Source organism: Cheilinus undulatus, linkage group 20 (genome assembly GCF_018320785.1).
Source record: "Cheilinus undulatus linkage group 20, ASM1832078v1, whole genome shotgun sequence".
Lineage (NCBI taxonomy): Eukaryota > Metazoa > Chordata > Actinopteri > Labriformes > Labridae > Cheilinus > Cheilinus undulatus.
In genome coordinates, this window is record NC_054884.1 from 28,544,604 (window position 1) to 28,567,110 (window position 22,507).

At 41.9% G+C, this 22,507-nt stretch overlaps 1 protein-coding gene across 12 annotated transcripts in view; it reads left to right on the top strand.

Moving 5' to 3' along the window:
* The first annotated feature begins 1,766 nt into the window (after positions 1-1,766).
* tcf7l2 (transcription factor 7 like 2) overlaps positions 1,767-22,507 on the top strand; it is a 135,521-nt gene continuing 114,780 nt past the window's right edge. For 9 of the 12 annotated variants that reach the window (XM_041815418.1, XM_041815417.1, XM_041815424.1 and 6 more), the window contains exons 1-3: positions 1,767-2,344; positions 2,523-2,589; positions 2,773-2,897. In XM_041815418.1, the coding sequence (XP_041671352.1) occupies positions 2,156-2,344; positions 2,523-2,589; positions 2,773-2,897 (381 nt within the window). In that variant the 5' untranslated portion in view covers positions 1,767-2,155. The remainder of the gene's footprint in view (positions 2,345-2,522; positions 2,590-2,772; positions 2,898-22,507) is intronic. The other 3 variants (XM_041815428.1, XM_041815429.1, XM_041815430.1) reach the window with 2 other exon arrangements.

Consider the following 22,507-nt stretch of genomic DNA (forward strand, 5'->3'; position numbering starts at 1 on the left):
ATTAAAGGGGCCTGTAGATTAGAATCATCAGAGGCAGGTGTCCCCCCCACACCCCAACAGTAGGCATGATAACATGCTGCCAGAGCTCCCCCCGTGGTACACTCTCAGGTACCTGCTGAGGCGATCCAGGGAGAGGCCAGCTTGGAGCTTCACTGCTTTGGTCTGGTCGGCGTGGGGTTTTGGATTTTGGAGTGGCCCTGATCGGCGGGGTGCCTCTTCGTCTTCCACCGGCAGAGAACCAGAGACGCCGATTCCCCCCCCTTTTTTTTTTTTACTCCCCTACACTGCTGCCTGGTCTGCAGCCAGCTCACTCTCTCACACACAACACAGAGCTCTCACCTCATCCAGATAAAGCACATCAGTGATCATGGAGCGGAATAGTCTGCTTTCATGGTGGTAGGTGCGTCTGAATGCAGCTTCACAAGCCCCTTTTTACACTGTGCACATAATTCCTCATCACTGCTGTCTGACAAGAGCAGAAACAGAGGAATTACTGTCATAATATTTGGTTTTATGCATCTAACCGCAGCGTGACATGAAACAATATTTTTTAATCAGCTATTCTGCGTCTCCTTTTGATCTTACACTGATTTATTTTGCGTGAAAGGAGCCAGCCGTGTTGCAACACAGTGTAAGTGTCACCTGCACGTGCGTGCGTTTCAGCTCCATTCACTCACTGTTGTACGTCTGAAATTCATTGTTGATTTTTGTGATTGCTGCATCAAATATCGGCGCTGATAGAAAGTGCATTTCCTGAGCTGATGAGATAAGGGGGGACTGAATCACGGCTGCTGAGCTCATCATGCAGGTCTTCCTTTTCTTGTGCTTTTATGCACATTTTAGGTAGAAATGTGTGCTTTATTTTGCATGTTTGGCCTCAATTCACCTGTTTCCACTCAAAATAAAATTCTCTTTATTTTACATTTAAGCATTTTCTTTCACTTTTAAGTGTTATTCAAATGTGCATGCAAGTAGAGATATCCTTTTAAAGAATAAGCTGTAATTCCTTGTTAGCTCTGATCCCCTGCAGTGCATATTATCCTGTGTATGTCTTTGTTTAGGCGAGCTGCATTCCTATAAGAAGCACAGAAATAGGGCATCCAAATCTGCATTGGGTTATTTGTGTCCAGTCTGTCTGCTGAGGAAGATAAAAAAATAAAATAATCATTTTATAAAAAAAGGAGTCTGTGCTGCCAGTGAGGAATTCAGGTTAGTCCCAGAGGACATCACACCTGTCAAGAAAAGCAGGATGCAATAACACCCTCCGTCCCAAAAAAATAGATCTAAGGAAACATTATCTAATATAATGAAAAATAGATCTAAAGGAACTGACAAAGCAGATAAAATTGGAAAACAAGCCCAGGGTAGAAAAAAATCAGCTTTGATTGGCCTCTGGTATTAAGAAAAGTAGGTTATTGAGCTTTAATGTGAGGGATATGGTGGAATAAAATAAAAAGTTTAATTTAAGCAGGAGTGTTAAGTTAATTTGGCCCCAGTGTGACACACTGCTGGAGTCAAACTGGTTGCAAACAGCCTCAGGACGAGGCTCCTTTTTGTTTTTTTTCCTCTTCTTCCCACCAGGAGACCGCCCATATGTGCGTTTAATCCACATTTTCTAGCAACTTCCTATCTTCCTCCTATTTTACCATCACTGTCCTGCTCCCAAACTGCCTTTTTCCTCCTCACATGCTTTTCACCGCAGTCCTCCGCCGGCTCTCTCTCTCTCTCTCTCTTTCCCTCTCTCTCTCCCCCCTCTCTCCCTTTTTTCCTCCTATTTATGAAAACGTCACTTCAAGTCCCTCCCTGTTTGAATCTCATTAGTTTCTTGTGTGTTTCTCCCTGTCAATAATCCTGAATCCAGACTCTCTCTATTTCCATCCCTCTCTATCTGTCAATCAGCGCCGCCTTTGAACTGAAAACCACTCCGACCAACTTCAACTCACTCAATCCGAGCGGCTCGGCTCCTTCTCCGGCTTCCTTTTTCTGCCAAGATTCCCTTCTTTTTTGAGTTTTCTACCAACCGGCCAGAGCTTTGGAAAACGCCAATACAGACCCCAAACTTAAACTCGGACTTTCTAGATCACCGAGATCAAGGGTTTAAAAACTTCGTGTTTTTGCCCCCCTCTTAAAAAAAGAAAATTTTTGCACGGGAAAAATGCCGCAACTCAACGGCGGTGGAGGGGACGATCTGGGTGCAAACGATGAAATGATTTCCTTCAAAGACGAAGGAGAGCAGGAAGAGAAAATTTCGGAGAACTCCTCGGCAGAAAGGGATTTAGCCGATGTCAAATCTTCTCTCGTAAACGAGTCGGAAACGAATCAAAACAGCTCGTCGGACTCAGAGGTAAGTTGCACATTGTAAAGCGGGGAACGATCGTCAGTCACCCCGGTTAAGCGCTGTTTAACTTAAGTTAGGGGCCTACATTTGTGACATGTTAACACTTGAAAAGAAAGTTTACTATCTCCCTCATCGCCCGTTGTGTTAACTTTAACGCAATCCCTGTGTTTCATTGCATTTCAAGGCGGAAAGACGGCCTCCGCCTAGATCTGAAACTTTCAGAGACAAAACAAGAGAAAGTTTAGAGGAGGGTGAGTTTCTGCTTTATTCTTCCTCTCTTGCTTTATTTTCTGCACCATGACATTACATGTGCCCGGCGGAGGGATATCCCCCGCTTTACCCCTCTAATGCATAAATATGGAGGGGAAATTATTAACTTCTTGAGGCCACTTTATAAAAAAAGTTTTCTTCTTTTTTCCCCCCCGCCATGTTAGCTGCGAAAAGGCAAGATGGAGGGCTGTTCAAGAGCCCACCGTACCCGGGCTATCCATTTATAATGATCCCCGATCTCACAAGCCCCTACCTTCCCAATGGATCACTTTCTCCAACAGCACGCACAGTAAGTTCATTTATTTACCACTGTATGTGCACAGACACTGCTCACCCACTCTCACAGACACTCAAGACAATACAGGGGGGTAGACACAGACACGGAGGGTTTGTCACCCAGAAAGTGCAGCCGATAAAAATGTAGAGCCAAGTTTTACAACTGCTCATGAAGTGTACAGTACAATGGCATGCATGTGTTTGAGTGGACGGCAGCTAGCATGCTAACAGTGCTAAGCGCTAAAAAATGATGCTTAAATTAAATAAACCCACTGCAAATGAAATGTTTTTACTTTAAATTGTAAATTCTAACATGTTTGACATTTAATGCACGACATTTTTAAAATCTTTCCTTTTAATAGTAATTAGTATTATTGCAATTATCACGTAATTAATATGCAGGTAGTGCTGTATTCAGTGCTATAGGTGCATGTTTTTAACTCACTGAATAATGCACTTGGCTCGTGTTGGCACAGCCTCATCAAACATGCTCTTTTTTCTAACACAAGCTGCATGCAGACCTCCACACTGACTTTCTGACATGCTGCATGCCCTGCAAAGCAATGCAGAAGCAAACAAATAAAATCAATATGCAAATGAGCTTTTCAAAGTGATTTGCATGTGTCAAATCATGTAAAGGCATTAGGCAAAAGGTGCATGAATTAAAACTATTAGAACAGTTTTTTTTTCTTAAAGCATTAAAAATAAAATGTTTAATTGTTGCATTTATTTTTTAAAGCTGTGATTTACTGATTATGCAACTCTTTTTGTGCTCCGCATGTGCACCTTCTAATGATTAAACGCTGCCTTTATTTCATAAAGAAAAAAGCATGTGCCATGTAAACCCATATTTATAAATAAATTCATGTTATTTAGACACAATCAGCCGTGCTATAATTATGCACACTTACTCATTTGCTCAGCACCTCGCCAGTCCCACTGGGCAATGTGCAATCCTTAAGCGGAATAATTTTCTCAAACCACGGGTGTTTTTTGCCCCCCTATTTTAAACGGTTGCAATTACAAGTCTGCACTTTAGGACCTGTCATCTCATTTTACAAGGTTAAGGCAAAGACCAGGCATTAGGAAATCTGACCCCCCCTCCACCTCCACCACCACCTCCACCTCAGCTCTGGCCAACGAAACTGATATTTGTCACCTGAATATTTCTTGAAAATAACCACACACCTGACACATAATGCCTTCTTTTGTGTTTGACACAATTTCTGTCATGATCACCCACCTGAAATTATTTTTGCTGCTTACACAATTTCTCTCTACTTTGTTTGTGTGTTTTATAGCTGAAGAGATTTTATCATTCCCAGCATATGCTCATATGAGAACATTTTGCCATTCTTTCCCTCTTAGTCAGCCGGCCTTGTTAACGCTATGGGCTGCTATTTGGAATTAGTCACTCATTATTCTCATCAGCGCTGACACAAACACGCATTGACAACAACACACATGATTTGAGCTGAGGCACTTCCTTGTTTCAGTGGTAGCAGAGAGGTTCTTGTAGTTTTTTCTTTGTGGCTATGGCAGCGCTGTGTTCTGCTACAGTCCGTGAAGCGCTCAGTTCATTGTGCTTATGCAGCAGGTAGGAAAGCAGTAAATTGTGGAGCATGGCTGGAGGATGCTGTGGCGAGACCGTGCTGACCTTCACCCTTGTAATCCCACACCTGGGGGACTATTTTCTACAATAATTCAGAAAAGAGAAAATATTTCAATCATTTTCCTTTTACCTATTCCTTTTTTTTTTCTTGTCAACACTTCCTTATCAACCACATTAAGAGCCCTTAGAAAATCTAGAAGCCACCTCATTAAAAGGAACCTTTTTAGACGACTGCATTTATTCCACCTTAATTCACACGTCTACCTGAGCAGCGACTGGAGGAACCTGGTTTTTCGGCTCGCGCTGAGCCTCGGCCCCCACTGTCTGCAGCGCCCTGTGTGTCCATCCATTAGAGCTTTGAAGTCAGCGGTCGCTGTAATATAAATGTATTAGACTTAAAGCTGGTATAAATAATTCACCTGGACATTGATTAGCTGTCTTGCTCCCTAACATGTCATGTGAGGTGCTGAATATGACTGCTAGTATTATTGCAATGAGCTCTTTTTCTCTGTCTTTGATTCCTTTGATTCTCGCTGCTTTTTCCTCTTCTTCTTCTTCATGTGCTCCTTTTTGCTTGGGCGACACTGTGGTTTTATTTTCAGGATGTCCGTTCACAAATTAAGGCCTTTAAATGTGATTTTAAAATTTTAGATATCATAAGTTAAAATGTGATATTTATTTTTAAGGCAAAAATTTCAGAGCAAAATTTGGCACCATCTTGATCCACATTGACATCTTGCTTTGTTTCCTAAATTTCTCTTTTAAATTGAGTTGGGAAGGAAAAGAATTCCTGCATGTGGCGGTTAGCATAATTTGTTTGACCTCTGGGAGCCATAATCAGTGAGAATTTGTTTTTCCTACCACCTCAGTCCAAGGAGGCTCACAATTTAGCATCATTTAGCAATTTGACATGATGTTGTGCCCAGGCTTTAAAAAGCCTTCCTCCTCCTCCTTTTCCTCCTCCCTAAACCTCACACAAAGGCCTGCTGGATCACTGGGTGCAGGTCGAATTGGAGAAGTGGCCTGCCCAGTTCACCCTGCTTTCCCATCCTTTTTGCTCCCTCTTGCTCTCTCTCTATCTCCCCTTCTCCTCTCTGTCTACCTTTTGTTTCCTGCCGATGCTCACACAGGTCTTGTGAAAAAAGGGCGGCGGGTTAACTCCGGTGCTGTGGGCTAACATCACACCTCAACAGGTCTAAGAGACCACTGAGGCTCAGGGAGGGAGAGCGGGGATCTGGGCGGCCGACTCTCCAGCATCGGGGGGCTGCAGGGCCGTAAATCCACTGGCTTTATTTACTGCCTCTCGGACTTATGAATGTTAAGATATTTGACGCCACCCCTGGCCCCATAATTCTCCAAGCCTGGAGACTTTTGGCGGAGGTTTTGAGTTTCGACGTATAATTACGACTAGTTTAAAAAAGAACAAGAAAGTGGGCAGGGGGGTGGGGGGGATGAAAACGCAACACCAAGCATCTACCGCTGTGTTGAGAGTGAAAAAAGACGCTCCCAGAACCCGTGGCGATTCCACTACAAGACGATGGAAAGGCTTTGTGTGGTTGAAACAATAGCTTTTCTCCCCTTTTCCCTCTTTGTTTCACTTCCAGGTTTGCTCATGTTGCCGTAGATTCACCTTTTGGAGAAATAAATCCACTTCCAAGCAGGCTGAATCCCCTCCTTTATTTCTTAAGGGAGAAATAATGGAGGATTTTCTGCTCAGATTATTGTAATGAACATGCAGTAAGTGAATGCAACATTGCTGCCTTTGTGCTCACATGCACACACTGCTCCGGCCTTATCTGTTATAATTGACACAGACAGACAGTATCTCTCCTTAACGTGGCAGCAGCATAAGCATAACAATGGTATATCATATGGATTATGTGTGTTCGGCTGCTGTAAATGGATTTTTGGCTGTGACAAGAGGAAAGATAGTTTAATGCGGATTTAAGGGATAGGCCCACACCTTATCAAATTGGCTTTACATGTTAATGGGGCCTAATTGGTGTCCGCGGGGGGTTTGGTGGCACGACGCGGCCACAATTTGTGCCCTTAGCCGCAAAATGCACTCTGAATTTAGTCGGAAGGTTGCGCTCCTTTTGTCTTGCAAATCACTTTTGTTTACAAAGTATGGCGGAAGCGGCTCCCGCTCTCTCTCTCTCCCTCCCACTACTCCTTTTCATGCTCCCTCTCTTCCTCTTTCTCTTTCTCTTTGCAGCTCCTCTCATCCTATGCGAGGAGAGAGAGGGGAAAGAAAAGGTCCTTATTTTTCCTCGACTCAATAAACAGTCATAAAAAGCACAATCTGCTTTGGATTTGAGGAGTTAAGTTAGAGAAAGGGGAGGGAAGGGGGGGCTGGGAAGCAAAGTTTGGCACCATTAAACTAAAATTGGGGCCTGCTAGACATTAGCGGTGCGCAGCACATTCTCAGAGCTTAATTAGTCCAAACTGTAATTGTTCATGGTCTGCCAATAGGAGTAATGCTCAGGAAAAGTGGAGTTGCACTAAATCGGCCCGGGGTTTTTAAAACAATAAATCACTCGCATATTTGTGCCGTGATTCAGATGGAGGCTCGACCTCTCCCATCTCGACATGTGGTAAATTGTAAAGTCAATGAATCGCAGATGTAGGGGTGGTAGTGGGGGGGGCAGTGGTGGGGACTCAGAAAGAGAGGCAGAGGGAGTACAGTAAGGTTTTGTTAGCGCCTGGTGAATGAATGGAAAAGATTTGTGCCGTAAATATTTACCAAGCACACATATATATGTTTTTTTTCTCACAGCTAGCGAGGCTTAATTGTCTAATGCTGATGATGTTGGCAGGCTGAGCCGTGAGAGAGCTTATAGGCACTCGTCGATCTGTCACTCTGCTCGAAGCACCACACAGACAGGAGAAATAAATAAATAAAGAAATCAGTTTGTGTATGTGTTTCTAATCAGATTTTTAACTCGTGCACAGGGAGTCGTGGCTCCCCAGTGGCGGTGCAAGCTCAGCTTGGGTGTAGCAAAAATTCAGCTGCAGTCAAGCCTGGTTTGGGGCTGGACCTTTTTTTTTTTTTTTTTTTTTTTTAAATTAAATCACTGACTTCATTGTTTTTTAATGTAATAATCTAGTCTGATGCCTAATTTTGACTTCACTGTTACAGATTATGCCTGTGACTCATTATCTTTTTTTCTTTTTATTTATTTTATTCCAAATTATTACCAGAATTCATTTTCACCTCCTGATTCTGCCAGTGAGCCACCATACTCTGCTTTTTCTGTGCCTGAGCAAAGAAAAAAAGGCATTAGTTTAGCAGCTGTGCACTAGTGCCCCCCCCACAGCCCCCTAGTGTAACCCCCCCACCCCGCTACCACCACCACCACCACTACACTCTCCCAGCAGTACCCCCCCTCCACCCCCACCTCCTTCTCCCATTGCTCCCTCTCTCTCCCATGCATTTCTATAGAGCTGCACACAAAGATAGTACTGTACATCTGGAATGCAACTTTTGTCATCTGTTAAATATAGGCTCGCTCTGCTGCTGGCCCACAGGGCTTGGGGCTCCCTTAAACATGGAAATTAAATTATTGTGTGTGCATGTGGAGCAACCATTTAAACTTGCAGCCATAAACAAAGCTTGTTGCATTATTTTTAAACACTTTTACCCATTTTGCTGTTGCATTCTGTGTTTCCTTAAAGTTTAGAAGCAGTGCAGAAAAGCTCCAGAATCACATATTTAAGTGTTAATGATGAACATATATTTTAAAATACTTCAAAATGATTTTTAAGAAGAATGCATTGTGTTTGACTTCATCTAAGAAAAATTCCCTAACACTACCCTAGGCCTAAACCTAAACCTAGCCAACCTGAGGCCATACAATCTCATATTTTGGTCCAGATTTTTAGCATTATTTTAATGGGGCTCTTTTAAACTGTTTTAGTTTTTTAAAAAATATTATTTTGGTCATTTTTAAAGGTGTAACCCCCAAGAGCACTTTACCCGTATAGCCCTGAACCTAGCCTTCCAGGGGCCACACAATACCAAGCTTTTGGTAGAAATTTTAGCATTATTCTAACGCGGCTCTTATAAACTGTTCTAGTTTTTAATAAAGAGTATTTTTAGTCATTTTTAAAGCCGCAACCCCCAAGAGCCTTTGCCCCTTGCAGCCCTATTTCTAGAGTCCCTTTAACCCTTAACATGCTGACAGTGTTTAATGGTAGACTTTGGTTCTTTCTCTCATTTTCCTGCTTTTTTATTGAACTTGCACCATGCTGTTAGAAGTTAAGTCTTAGTTTACAACTTTTCTAAGTTGCACCTTACTGAAGATATAAAATTAAAGGAACTATTGATTGCTCTTCTTCAAATATGAAGGATCAGCTAGTTCAAAAATAGGGAATTCTCTTCTCAGTGTCAGAGTTAAAGATGTCTAAATGTATTTTTATGGTGTGCAGTTAAGCATATCTCAAGTTTTATCTGTGTAGCTGAAAAAAAATGCATGTAACTACACTTGAAATGTAGTGCATTTTTGATTGTGGGCTTTAAATCCACAGACTGTAATCTGCTGGATTGTTTGAGCTCAGGTATCACACCAGAAATGCTTCTGGTATGTGCATTTTCCCCTTGGTCTGTGCATATTTCAGTAAGTTCATTCATAATGGGACCAGAGTGCTCCAGTAGCCAAATGAGTTCACCAGTAGCAGAGTGGGAGGGGCAGGGAGAAGCGGGAAATGTGTATTGGGACTAAGTGTGTGCGTATGTGAGCAGAGAGAGGGGGGGCGGAAAGAGAGAGAGAGCGAATGGGGTGGGGGGGCAGGGGGTCGGACACACAAAAGCCGTCTGAATGGAGCGCATAATTGCTGTTAATGCCGGGGCAATGAGAGCAGCGACAGTTCCTGGTTAGATGTCCAAACAATGGTGCCCCTAGGCTTCACATTTATCTTCCCGTTAAAAAAAATAAAAAAGAAACAAAAAATAAAACCCAGCAGGGATTAAACACAGATTGGAGCAGGCAAGTTTAAGCCGACCTCTCCTCCACGTTGCTTCCCGGCCTCATCAAAAAATCAGCTCTGTGCGAGAGGGCCGCTGTGACGCTGGAGGAATTCTGGTGGTGCCGGCCTTCTGTTTGGACTGTGGAGTGTGTTTGGGAAGGGTCAAAGTGCTCCGCCGCTGACATGCTTTTTCGTTGAGAAAGGAGCTTCCCCTCTCACCCTTTTTTTTTTTTTTTTTTTTTTTGTTACAACGACTGATAGCCAGTGCTCGAGTCTCCACCAGCTTTTTTTCTCCAGCATGTGTATGTGTGCATGCAAGGAGGAGGTGCCACACTGCCATCACAGCTCTTAATGATCATGTTGGGAAAGATAATGACTAGCCGTGCCAGCGTGCAGTGAACACCTGTGGTACACCAGCCTTTTATGGATGTGGTAGAATGCTCTGGAACGTACCACAGAAGAAGAATTTCATTCATGCTGTTATCTTACTGAAAAATGCATTTTATTCCATACATTTTTTCAGCTTTGAACCATTAATTATAGAGGCAGAAAATAATCTACCTAATGAATATAATTAAAATGTTCAGCATAAAAAATGGAAATAAGATCATATTTCACCGCTTCTTGTTGTAGTTTTAGCTAAGGTTGTCCCAATTTTTGATACGTTTCAATACCACATGTTTAGAAATGAAACATTTTCTATGACTTTATTGATTAATACTATTGTGAAGTACTGTAGCTTTAAGAAACAACATGTATTTCATAGAACAGGTACTCAGGAGAGGAATAAATCCGTTGTAATCTATTGATTGTGTTTTGGAGTTTTGGTTGCAAATTTTGTTACTTGATAACAAGCAGCTTCCTGGTATTTGATGCCTTCAATTTCACATTTAAAGAACTTTATTTGACCCCAGAGGGGCAATTCAAGACAATCAGAGCAGTAACATTACAGAGAGCAAAGAGTATTGTGCAAATACAGGTAATAATGCTTAATTTAATCAGAGTGTTTGAACAAAGGCACCTACTGATGTATTTTAAGCTTTTACAGCATCAATTTAAGCTGATTATATCTTTAGTTTCTTACTACTATGTATCAGTGATGAAAGATAATTATAGAAATGTTTCTATTTTTCATACAGTCATGGCAGTTTTATCATGTTTCCCTCATTTTTACAATCTATTGATATTTGAATGAACTTGAGAGCCACATTGAGTAGGATGAGGGCCACATGTGGCCTCCAGGCTGCCAGTTGCCCACCACTGAGATAGACAGAACATAAAGGCAAAAGTCTATCAAAAATTCACAAATAAGAATACATAAAAATGTTTGAAATAGATACATTATGTATGTCATTACACAAAATATAAACAGATGGTATTAGATATAGGTTTCAGAGATTGATCAATGACAGCAGTTAGATATGTAAGTGATATCATCTGTAAATATCGCCCTATGGCCCATACTGGCTTTAAATATTGGCATACCAGCCGTATATATCGGCCTAATAGCAAGTAAACATTTGCCAATAATGGCTGTAAATATCAGCATACAAGCTATATATATCTGCCTAGTAGCTTATAAATATTGGCCCATAAAGGCTGTAAATATCAGCCCATATTGCCCTTAGATATTGGTATAGCAGCCATATATTTCAGCCTAATAGCCTTTTAATATTGGCTGTAAATATCAGCCCGTATTGGCCTTTATTGGGTGTAAATATTTGCCTATATCAGCTGTAAATAAGTCACATGTACAGTTTTAGGCAGGACAAACAGGCTGTCAGCTGAAGTTTTATTCTAGTTTATGTATTTAGTTAATTTCAAGGACTAAAGTTCGAGGTCTGAACTACATTTTCTATCGGTATCGGTATCTGCTTTGGCTGAAATTCATTTATATAAATGTTCCTTTTTTATATCCCCATGGCAGATTTGATCATTTTTACCTCATTCTTACAATCTATTGATATTTAAATTTACTTGAGGGCCACAATTAGTGGTGAGGAGGGCCTCATGTGGCTCCTGGGCCGCCAGTTGCCCACCACAAAGACAGCACATTATAGACTAAAATCTGTCAAAAATTCACATTTAAGAATAGATAACACAACAGCTGGATTTTAATATATTTTCAGACCTATGTGGCATGGCCCAATACTGAGTAAACAAAGTGTGATAGTGCAGAGAAGGACAAATGTTACAGAAGAAAACAGAGCTGTATGAACTGAACTAACACTGAGTCAAAAAAGTGGTGCAGAGCAAAAGAAGTAGGTACTACTTGCTACTTGTAGGTAAACCAGTAAGTGTCAAACATAGTTAAAGGGTGTGTATTTTTTTTTGCTGTGGTATCAAAACAGGTACCCAATATTGTTTGATTTTCACTATTTATTATTCTACTTTAAGCCCTAATGTATGCTGTAATATTTTGATTCTTATTAAATTTTCATAGATGCTGCAAACCTTGAAATCATACTTAGTGGAGCCACATACACTATTTATGCAGATGGTGTTTTTAGCAGCTTGTTTTTAGCTAGTTTGTATCTCCAGTCATAAAGTCATCAAGGGAATTTCTGTGTGGAGATAATCTATTCAACATGGCTCAGATGGGAAGGAGGCACTTTGTGTGCGCTAAACACATAATAGAGGAGTTTAGGTGATAAAACTCCAGTCAATGTATTTTTAATCTACTAATTAAACTTTTAATTGTAGCGGGATAAGCTCTAAGGGCTGCATGTGTGAGGAGCAGAGTGAGTCCACTAATGAGGTGATCGTCTGCTTGTTTGTCGTTAAAGGTGCAGGATTCATAACCGCCTGCGAAAGGTGAGGGAGGGTTTGGAGAGCGAGGCAGAAATAAATTCATCTACTAATCTGCGGATTATGCTGGGATTTTGAGGGGAAAAAAAATGTTGGCGAGATTACTCAAAAATGCACAAGGCTAATAAGATGTAACCCCTTTACACTGACTGGCGAGCTGTGTGGAACAGCGTCAGATTCCTCTTGTTTTTTTCTTTTCTTTCCTCTAGCTGATGAACCAATTCCAGTGGAAAACAGATTAAGAGTAAATTCCCATGTTGGCTCTTTAACCAGCTGTTAGAAACCTATTTAAACACAATAATAATACCAGTCTTGTAAAGAGACAGCTGTCAACTTGTGTACAGCTCGAGATAACATTTCATGTGAACAGCTTGTCACATCCACACATGGCCTACGCGTAGCACGTCAGCATTCATTTGCCAACCATTGTGTAGGTAATGGAGTGTTTATTTAGCCCCCAAATGCAGCTTCAAGCAACATGATTGGCTGTGGAGATTTAAATAAATTTAAAGTCATAGATTACAGTCAGTAAACATTAATTAAGGAGACTGTATGCTTAAAAAAATAAAACTCCATGTTTGTTTTGCACTTTTCCTCCCCAAAAAAACAGATCTTCAAATTTAGAATTGTACTGAAAAGTGCTAAAAGAGTGAGCATAGCGATGTTGTTGAAGGATGCTTTCAGCTCAGCCTCTTAACCATCCTTGTTTCTGAGTATTCATTCAGCTAAAGTGAGAAGCACAAGTGTCAGCGGTGTTAGGGGTCAATTCCAAAAGTGAACAAATTGACTCCCAGAGTGAATTGCCAGTGGCCTCCCTCCCTCCAGGGGTCAGACTGAATGGAGTGTCTTATTTGGACAGCCATCCCGAGGTGAGATGTCCCACCATAAGGGACAAAATGACAGAGACGGACAGAGGCACTAAAGGGACTGTCAGAGAAGCATGTGGTTCTGTCAGAATGGAAAACAGTGCAAATTTAGACATTGAGACTATTTAACTGAAATATGTAGGGGTGTCACACTAGTGGAATTTAAACTTGGATGCAATTCTAGAAAAAAAAAATCAATAAATATTTTACTACTAAGGCAAGAAAAATTTCCTACACACTGAATACCTAACAGTTCCTTGTTTTGAGAGATCTGCACCATTCACAAGCATGTTTGACCCCCTGATTCCAGCTTGTTTGACGAGTGAGAGTGCTCCATACTGCACTCAGACACAGTAAACATCCTTTAAAGGGGCATGGAGGAAGGGTCATGCTTCGGCACGGTACGATTGTTCACAAGCATGGGTGTGCAACATGGAAATAGTCCTGGGCCATAAATAGAGTTTCAGTTTCAAATATTATGATTTTGGCTTCCCATGATCATGAAAACAAGATAATTAATAAAGTGATTACTGTGCTGCTTACTGTTACTGCCTGCCTCTGCCACCAAAACAGCTCTCTCTTTCATTTAAGTGAGGAGCAGAGGGAGCCATGGTTTGAAAAGAGAGCGAGCTGAAGAAGGTGACAGAAAGGCAGCTGTTTTTCTACAAAAGGCTAGAATGACCTCAGTCCTGCTCTGGTTTTGAAAAGTCTGACCGGGAAGTAGAGAATTTGTTACGATGCTGCCCCTGAAGGCAACATGACAGGTTCAATTAATCACTAGAAATTCATGTTTGCATCCAGATGTTGTAAAATCAGTGAGCAATCAGGTTCAATAATTATGATCTCAGTATCAACCAAAATGATAGTGATCATGATTTTTGGCATAATCAAGCAGACCTACTTGGACCTAAGTGATACAACTGTTCCTCTTGACAGTCATCAAGGTGTTGTCATGTTGTTTGTGTATTTTTCCATTGTGCTGACTCTGAGACTGCCCTTCTTGTAAGCTGGGGCGAGCAAGAGACTGCTGAAAGGGAAAAACCAGGTTTCAGAATGATAGAAAGCAAGTAGGCCTAATGTAAGTGTGCCATTGGATAGTTTGCTAGAATTTTCTTGCAATTTTTGATGGATCCATTCCTCTCCTTTCCACTACCTTACGAAAAAAGCCTTATGTTTTGATAAAGGATGCATGATATAATTGGCATGATATCAATTTTGGCAGATGTTAACATGAAGTTCATTTTTGGTTTAAGTGTGAAATTACAAACGATATCTGAAGACAGCGGCCTATACCGCCTGTAAATATTGGCTTATTGTACTATAAGTTTGTGGAGTTTTAGGCAGAACAAAAATACCTTTGGCTTTGAATATTTGCCTGTATCTGCTGTAAATGTTAGTCGATTATCGCCTGTAAATATTGGCTTGTATCGGCTGTAAATATCAGCCTATATTAACTGTAATATTGGAATGTATCGGCTGTAAATATCAGCCTGTATTGGCTGTAATATTGGCATGTATTGACTGTTAGTATTATTAATTTTGGCCCATATTGTCTGTAAATAGTGGCATATATTGGCTTTAAATTTCAGATTATATTGGTTTTAAATATCAGCCTATACTGGCTGTAAATACCAGTCTATATTGGTTTTAAATATCAGCCTATATTGGCTTTAAATATCGGTCTGTATTGGTTTTAAATATCAGTCTATATTGGCTCTAAATATCAGTCATATGGTCATATGTACTAATCAGTTTGTGGAGTTTTAGGCTTTTTTTCAGTTTATTTATTTGTTCATCCTTATACTTTTAAGTGTGTTTTAAAGAATGAAATTTTCAGTCTGAACTACATTTACATCAAGTGTGTATAATATTGTGCATACCTATTTCTGATGCTATCCACAATTAAAATAGAAATAATACCATTTTAAACTAGTGGTATGGAAAACATTGACATTTCTGACCTTTTGACAACCTTAGAAATATGCAGCTTACAGACATGATGTCCAGTGCTGAGCTGCTGATAAAGGGAGACGGTGATATCTGTAGTCCCTCCTATTATAAAACCAAGCCTGGATGACATCATGATTAGACCTTTAGTAATATATGCTATGTGAAATCTTACTGCACTTACTCCTGACTTTAGTTTACATTCTTTGGCAGCAGAAAGCTCCCAGGATGATCTCCTCCTTTGCGGTTTACTAGTAAAGGTTATTGACCTGGAATGAGACACAAGTTTGATTCCAACATGCTCCCCTATGGCACCGTTGGAGTGAGAGATTGAATTTCTTATTTGAACAATCTCTCCTTAACTCCAGTCCAAAATTAACAGCACAGATTCCAAAGTTTGTCTTAAGAGGATTATAAAGTAAGGAGATACTGGACTTTGTGTCACTTTGTTTTTATACTTTCGTCTTAAATCAAATTTTCCCATATAAAACTTGTGGTTGGTGTGTTATAATGTTAAAGATTTATTGTCAAACAGACATTATTTAACTTTACGGCCAGTTGGCATGAAAGCCAAAGGTTAATTCCACATTATTAGCTGGAAATGAAAGCTGTTTAGTCATAATGAAAGTTAAGCTGAGAGATGGCCTTTGTGTCATGTGATAAACGTCACAATGCCCTTTAGAACCAGGGTGCTCTTTATTCTCTCTTTACTGCCTCCTCTATCTTTATTGGCCACCACACTTTGCATATTTGAAATATCAATAAAGATAAATTTCCAGCTTTGTCATTACTCTGGCGTCAAGCGCTCCAGATTTCAGGATGGATCCTTTGGCGACGTGATGATTCGAGCCTCCTCAATAGCTAATCTGTCTTTCCGAGGGAGGTCAGCTTGGACTTTGGCTGTCAGCGCTGAAGCAGCCAGCTTAGCGGCTTTGGAGCATTTCTAGCAGAAAAAAGTTGGGTTTTGCATGCCTATGAAAGCCCTTTGTGTGTTGAGGATGACCCTGGCTGTTGTGAGGCCTGTATCTGTCTCTGCTCAGGCGGTCGGGCAGGCCTGCAGTGAGGATGCAGCAGCTGGCCAGGGCCCAGGCACAGGAATGCTGTATGCGCTGTTTAAACAGTGGCTTGTCTCAGTGCAAGGCCTGGAGGAGCAGAGGGAAGGAAGTTGCTGCATGTTTACATAGCTGAATTGTCCTCTGGGCCCCCCCAGTGTCTAATGCACTTCTGTTCAAACATTCACAAGTGCACAGATGACCCCCACTGATGCTGGTGTTCACAGCTCTGCCTCTGCTCTCCATCTGAATGTGTTGGTGAACAATGAAACAGTGCAAGACTTATAACCACTACTTTCCTCCCTACTGTGGGTGTTTGCTGTTTTAACCTGCAGGCTAGGATGATAGATAAAGAGTAGCACAAGGCTCGATTTATCACACTAAGACATAAGGGGATGGCAACAAGGAGAGATATCTAGACAGATGAGGAGACAGGAGGCACGTCATCGCTCCAACCAAGGTCCTGTCCAACAAGGAGCCAGACATTGACATACGGCGGAGTCGTCAAGCTAATTGTTGTTTGAATTACCTGTTATGATCCGATGACAAATCTCTCACTCTCTTGCCACCAGAGCGGAAAATGCATCCGGGGATTGGCATGATCTTTGGGAGTGTGTAAACCTGGCTTCAACAAGATGGATAAATGCAATTATTGGGCAGACCTGGAGAGGAGAAAATCCATTTAAAGCCCGTAAAGCTAAGCAGGGGCCGTGGTTAATTCATTTGGCCAATTTACGGGTGATGTACGAGTGTCAGGGCACATTAGTCAGACGGGGTAGAGGTGAATGGTGTGTGTCGGCTCAGTGGGTGTGTATTTTTTTTTTTTTTTGCGAAGATGCTTTTTGGTTGCGGAGAAGTCTCCTTGAGACCTGGCTCCTTTACTGCCCTCCACGTGCCCTGCCACCCCCCTTTGCCGTCTCAGCGGATAAACAAATGGAGCCTTTACAGGGAAATGACAAAAAGATGCACTGAGGGCACTGAGTGGGAGGGAAGCGGGATTGCTTTGCAAATGAGGTGGGGAAACGTAGTTGTGGTCTGCTGGCCTGTAGAGTGAGTACCAGCATGCTTTGCAGTACTGAGAGCTCAATCAGGTCATGTCGGCACCTACATACTGGAAGTTCAGTGGCTGCATTTTCTTCCACAGTTGTGCCTGTGATGTAACAAGTCCTTGTGATTAAATAAGAGCAGATTAAAGTCGTCTTTAAGAGTCAATCTATCAAGCAGAGTCTTTACAATGATTTGAAATGCCATGTAATTAAAAACAAGCAGAATAGGAGAGCAGTGAGCTTTAAAAAGTATAATATTGACACAGCACTTTTGCTAATGATGATGGTACAGTTCTCTCAGATTGACCTTGGTACTCTCTGTGACCTTATGAGAGCTTTTATTCAGGTTATAATTATCCGAAGGATGCTTATGTTTACTCTGGGTAAGCAAAGTCTTCTTTATTAGTGGTGACAGGCTCACCTGAGGAGTCTTTCTGTTGCCTTTCTTGTAGAAATAACACCTACATTTTATCAAGAAAGCTCTCAACTTTGTCTGTTTTTCTTTTCAAGCATGGACAACTGTGTTTATCATCTCCTGCAACCATTTGACATTGGATGGCTTCACTCTGCTTAGTCTGTTACACAGCCATTGTCTCGCTTGAGCAAAACCACTCAACGGTTACACAAGCCGAGCGGTATGCAAAAACAGTGGTTAGAGCGCAGAGGGATGGGTGAGAGGCGTTGAGGTAAGCTTTGGTTTACTGCTCAAAGCCACAGCCTGAATCAGGACAGCGCTACACTATCAGACAGAGAAACACCAGAGGGTAAGACCTCTCTCACTACGACGCCGCTGCTTTTTAAGTGGTCGGGATCATACTTGAGTGCCTCTCGGTTCAGTTGATTTGGACTGCAGCGTGCATGCGTGTTTCTGCAGCCTGTGTCCGAGGCAGCGTGTGTGTTAGCATTTGTCACCTGACTGCCAGGCAGCGGGCCTCAGGAAACCAGAGTCAGTGTGAATGCTGAGGCTTGTCAGAGACAGGTGCCAGAGCTGCAGCCCATGCCGGCAGAATAGCAGCTGGGGAAAGACTGCAATGGGCCCACAGTGAAGTGTGGGCTATTGGGAGACAGCATCAGCGAGAGTTCACTGCTGTTTGGGGATCAGATGGGCATGCCTTACTACAGCCCTGTGGCTTAAGCCTGAAACATGCTGTACACTAGGGGTTAAAACTAGGGCTGCCTCAGGTCTTTTAGCGATCACCAATGAGTGGGATTGACTGATACCAACAACAATACTGATGTGATGTATCTTATGTTTTGATAAAGCATCTAGTGTATAATGGCAGATACTTACAGCTGATTTATAGGGATGATTGTTGAAATTTGGTACCAGCACGGTGCTGGCATCAATACAGCTGATCCCTACTATACCGACTCACAACACAGATTTTGGTGCTTCATTTTGGACAAATTTACTTTGTTTTTGTTGCAGTGCCAAGGTATGAATTTAGTTGCATGAAGAAGTTACACCCCTTTCCTTTCAACATCTTTTTCAGATTCTTCTGAATCATTTTGCAGACCTAGTTGGCTTTTATTTCAATGACGACTTTTAACCACTTTCTTCTCTTGAAAGTATTGATACAGGTACTGTTGAGGCAGTGGTGCCATTAGAAAGTATCAGTTTAGCACCAGTATCAAACCCAAATGATACCCAGCTCTACAGCTATATATCAGCAGGATGATTCTAACATTGTCCTGAAATACTGTTTTATATATAAAAGTGTATCATCACATATAAATGCTTGCCTATGGTACTACACACTCAAGGAGACCCATTGTGAGCCCTGGACATTATGAATGAAACCAAATAAACCCCAACATGAAGCAGCTACCAGACTGTCTACTTCCCAGCTCTGTTCGGCTCTGCTTGTCTTTGCACAGGAGACAGGACAGAAAGCTCTGCATTTATCAGTATCAGCTAAAATGGGCCTGGAAATATCAGATATTGGCAAAATTCATTATCATGCATCCTTAATTAATTTTATCAAATCAGTAGCATTGTGCAATTTATGCGTCTTTGCATGGACAGTCTGAGCCACTCCATATAGGGTTGTCAAAATGATCACTTCTTTGATACTTTTAATACGTGGTATATTTCTAAATGATGTATACTCCAGTGTTTGAATTGATGATGGTACAAGTGCTCTTAAATATCTGTCTAATGAAAACTACACATTTCATTAGAAAGATGCTAACAAGAGGAAAGAAGCCATCAAAAATAGCTGGCAGCTCTTGCTTACTGTCTTAAATAGTTAAATAAATATTGAAACATTGCCAACAGATGTCTGCAGTCTAGACCAGTGGTTCTCAGCTGGTCTAGCCTCAGGACTAGGGATGCCCTGATACCACGTTTTTTCAGACCGATTACCAGTATTTACATTTGGGTACTCTGATACAGAGTACAAATACGATTGCGCAATCATTAGAAATGAGTATTGAAATCAGGTACCGAAACATCTGATACTTACAGACTGAATTACGACACAGATACTGGTACTTAATTTCAGTACCCAGCCACTCCAAATAAAAGGCAAGAAAACCATTATGGAATTTGTGAATGATATGTGAATCAAAACACTTCACTCGTTTCAAAGTATCTATTCAGGCACTGTTTAGGCACCATATTCAAAGTCTTGATTTAGCACCGTTATCAAAAAACCCCAAACAATACCCATTCCTATTAATGATACCATAACCGAAACTTACTTTGGTATCGGTATGCCCAAATACTGGCATCGGTATTTGTGCATCCCTATTCAGGACCCACTGCCAACCCCCTCTTGAAAAAAATACATTTTCAACCAGCCACATTTATACATTGGAAGTCCAGCTGATTGAATGCTTAAGTTAACACCACAAGTGAAAGGGAGTAGGCCTTCACCTCTAAACATTTATCATGTCTGTGTATCTGTTGCTCTAATTTTAGTTTAAAAAAGATGATTCTTTCAAAGAGTTGGATTGAAAGTGGACATTTCTGATTGACAGCCCAACAAGAATGCAGATTAAGTGGTTGCAAAACCATAGTATGTTTAATTTAACGCGTTTATGTGTTGGTATTGTGAAGATTGTGGTATTAAACAGCAGTGTAGTTTCTCTCCCCCATAGCAGCAACTGGAAAGTGGAACAGGAAACCCCAGTCCTCTTAGGAAAGTGAGGTGGTAAATGTGCCTGGGAGCCATTACTATAAGCCCAGTGAGCCTTCTAGGGGAACTTCCACAGACCCTTTCTTCTCTTCCTCTATACTTGCCTTTGGGATCATTTCGAGTGCAATCTGAAAATCCTCCGCTGTAAAAAAGCAGATCCAGTCATCATCTTCTCCTGATCCAGCCGCTTGCTTCTTCCCAGATGCTTGCCTGACCCCCGTGGGAGAACAACTGCCGGCTTCCATGTATAGTCCAAGCACAATTCCTAACCCCTACTCAGAAAAATAACCACATGGAAGTTTTCGATATGCTCCCACAGATCATTTTACATCAGAAGACGTGCCTCTCAACACAACTGTTCCTAGTTAGTGGCAAGCTGCCAGTCGGATTACAGTCACTGGTGGGACAAACGCTTTTGACTACTTCTCTTTCATGCTCTGAGGCTTAGTTGGAAAGTTATGACTAGCCAGGGGAACCAACCTGTTAGTCCTCTTCCTCTTAGGAGAAAGCATTACCTCAGCTGTGAGTTATGAAGCCAAGTTTGTTCTTAAGTTTGGCGTTAATTTGAAGTTACCCAAATGGGTGTACCTGCTTTATCAACCCAGGCGTCAAAAACGAACAGCGCTTTGGTTATTGAGTCAACTTTAAGTAAAAATCTCTCTGTAAGCATTCTTCTCTGACATTAATGAGGCCAGTCAGCACAGTTAATTTGCTGCTATTTAGCTATGTGGCAGTGTTAAATCATAACCAAGCTGAGAGAGGCTAAGCGAACAGTCAGTGATGAATATATAGTAAAATTGAGGTCTAAAATTGAAGGAATCTTGTTTCTTGGCTGCCTTGATGGACCGTTTGAGCTCTACCGGCCAGAGATTGAGATGCTGTGGTCTGAGACGCTGGGAAAGTCGACCTCTAATTGTTCACAGAAGCCATTGGCAGGAGGAGCTGAGAAATGATGAGTGAGGCATCAACAGGGGTGGACGCCGAGATGAGGCCGATCACACTTGCTGCTTGGAGGTATTCAGGGAAAGAAATCGAGCCCTCTGGGACTCTTCCCAACGACAAAACTGGCCGTCCTAAAGGGAAAAAACTTAAGAAATCCTTCCTCTTTTTCCTTGGCTCACTATTAAGAGACAGACACTTTCTTCACGTTTTAAATTGGCCTTGTCCTGTGGTTTCCTCGACTGGGCTGCCGGGAGCCGACTGTTTCCACATAGGCCAATGTTTTGTACCGGTTTCGGTTCGAGAAAAATAAGGGTCTGTTTTGTCTGGCACTGATCACTGTGGTATTAAACTCCCAATTTTTTTCTCCAAAAGCGAACACAGTCATGCGCTTGTATTCTTCACGCCTTTTTGATCTCTGTCACAGTTGCTTGGCAAGAGGCACATCTGCCTCTCTGCCCTAACACTGCCACGACCCCTTAACCCTCTCCCCCTCCCACTTGTAGCACAAATCCACTTTTTGTGGTACTTTTCTGTGCGCCATCATTTAGCAAATAACACCAGTAATGATTCAATTGGGCATAAAGTAATTGAGAGGCGGCCTGCTTGCCATCTGTCTGGTGAGATTACTACTTTCTGTGTAATTAAACGTGTGACCTTGCGGCCGTGGAGGGAGGTGCCAGTGGGCAGCCGCTGCCAAAGAGCCAGGCTGTCTTATATGAAGTCTGGGGAGACTTTCCGGGAGGGTTGGGGCAGGGGGGTTGCTAACAGTTTAGCCCAGCTGCTAAAGATAGCATAGGCTGATGTGAGTCTAGCTTAAGTGGCAGTCTCCTTTACATGGATGTACCAACAAAGCCCAAAGTCACCAACCCTGAAACAATTTAGCGATGCAAGCGAAGCCCAGCTGAAGCTGGAGTGATCCCTGTGTGCACACAGTGTAACCAGGGGCCAAGGGGTGTGTATGCATGTTTGTGTGTGCGCTGCCGGGGTCACGATGGTCTGAATAGAGGCTGCTGTTTTAACTCTGATTTTATGTGTGGTTTTGTTTTGACTCCTGAGGTTTGGTTTCCTTTGGACAGTGTCCAGAGACTACAAGGCCTGCTTCTCCTCAGCTCTCCTGCGAGGCCGACGTGATGGGCCCTGCAAAGCCTCGTGATTGGATTTCAGTCCTGATCTGGTTGTTTTGTGTTGTAAACAGGACATTAAAGACGGGGGGATATGGCGAGCTAATGAGTCTTTGTGTCAGCG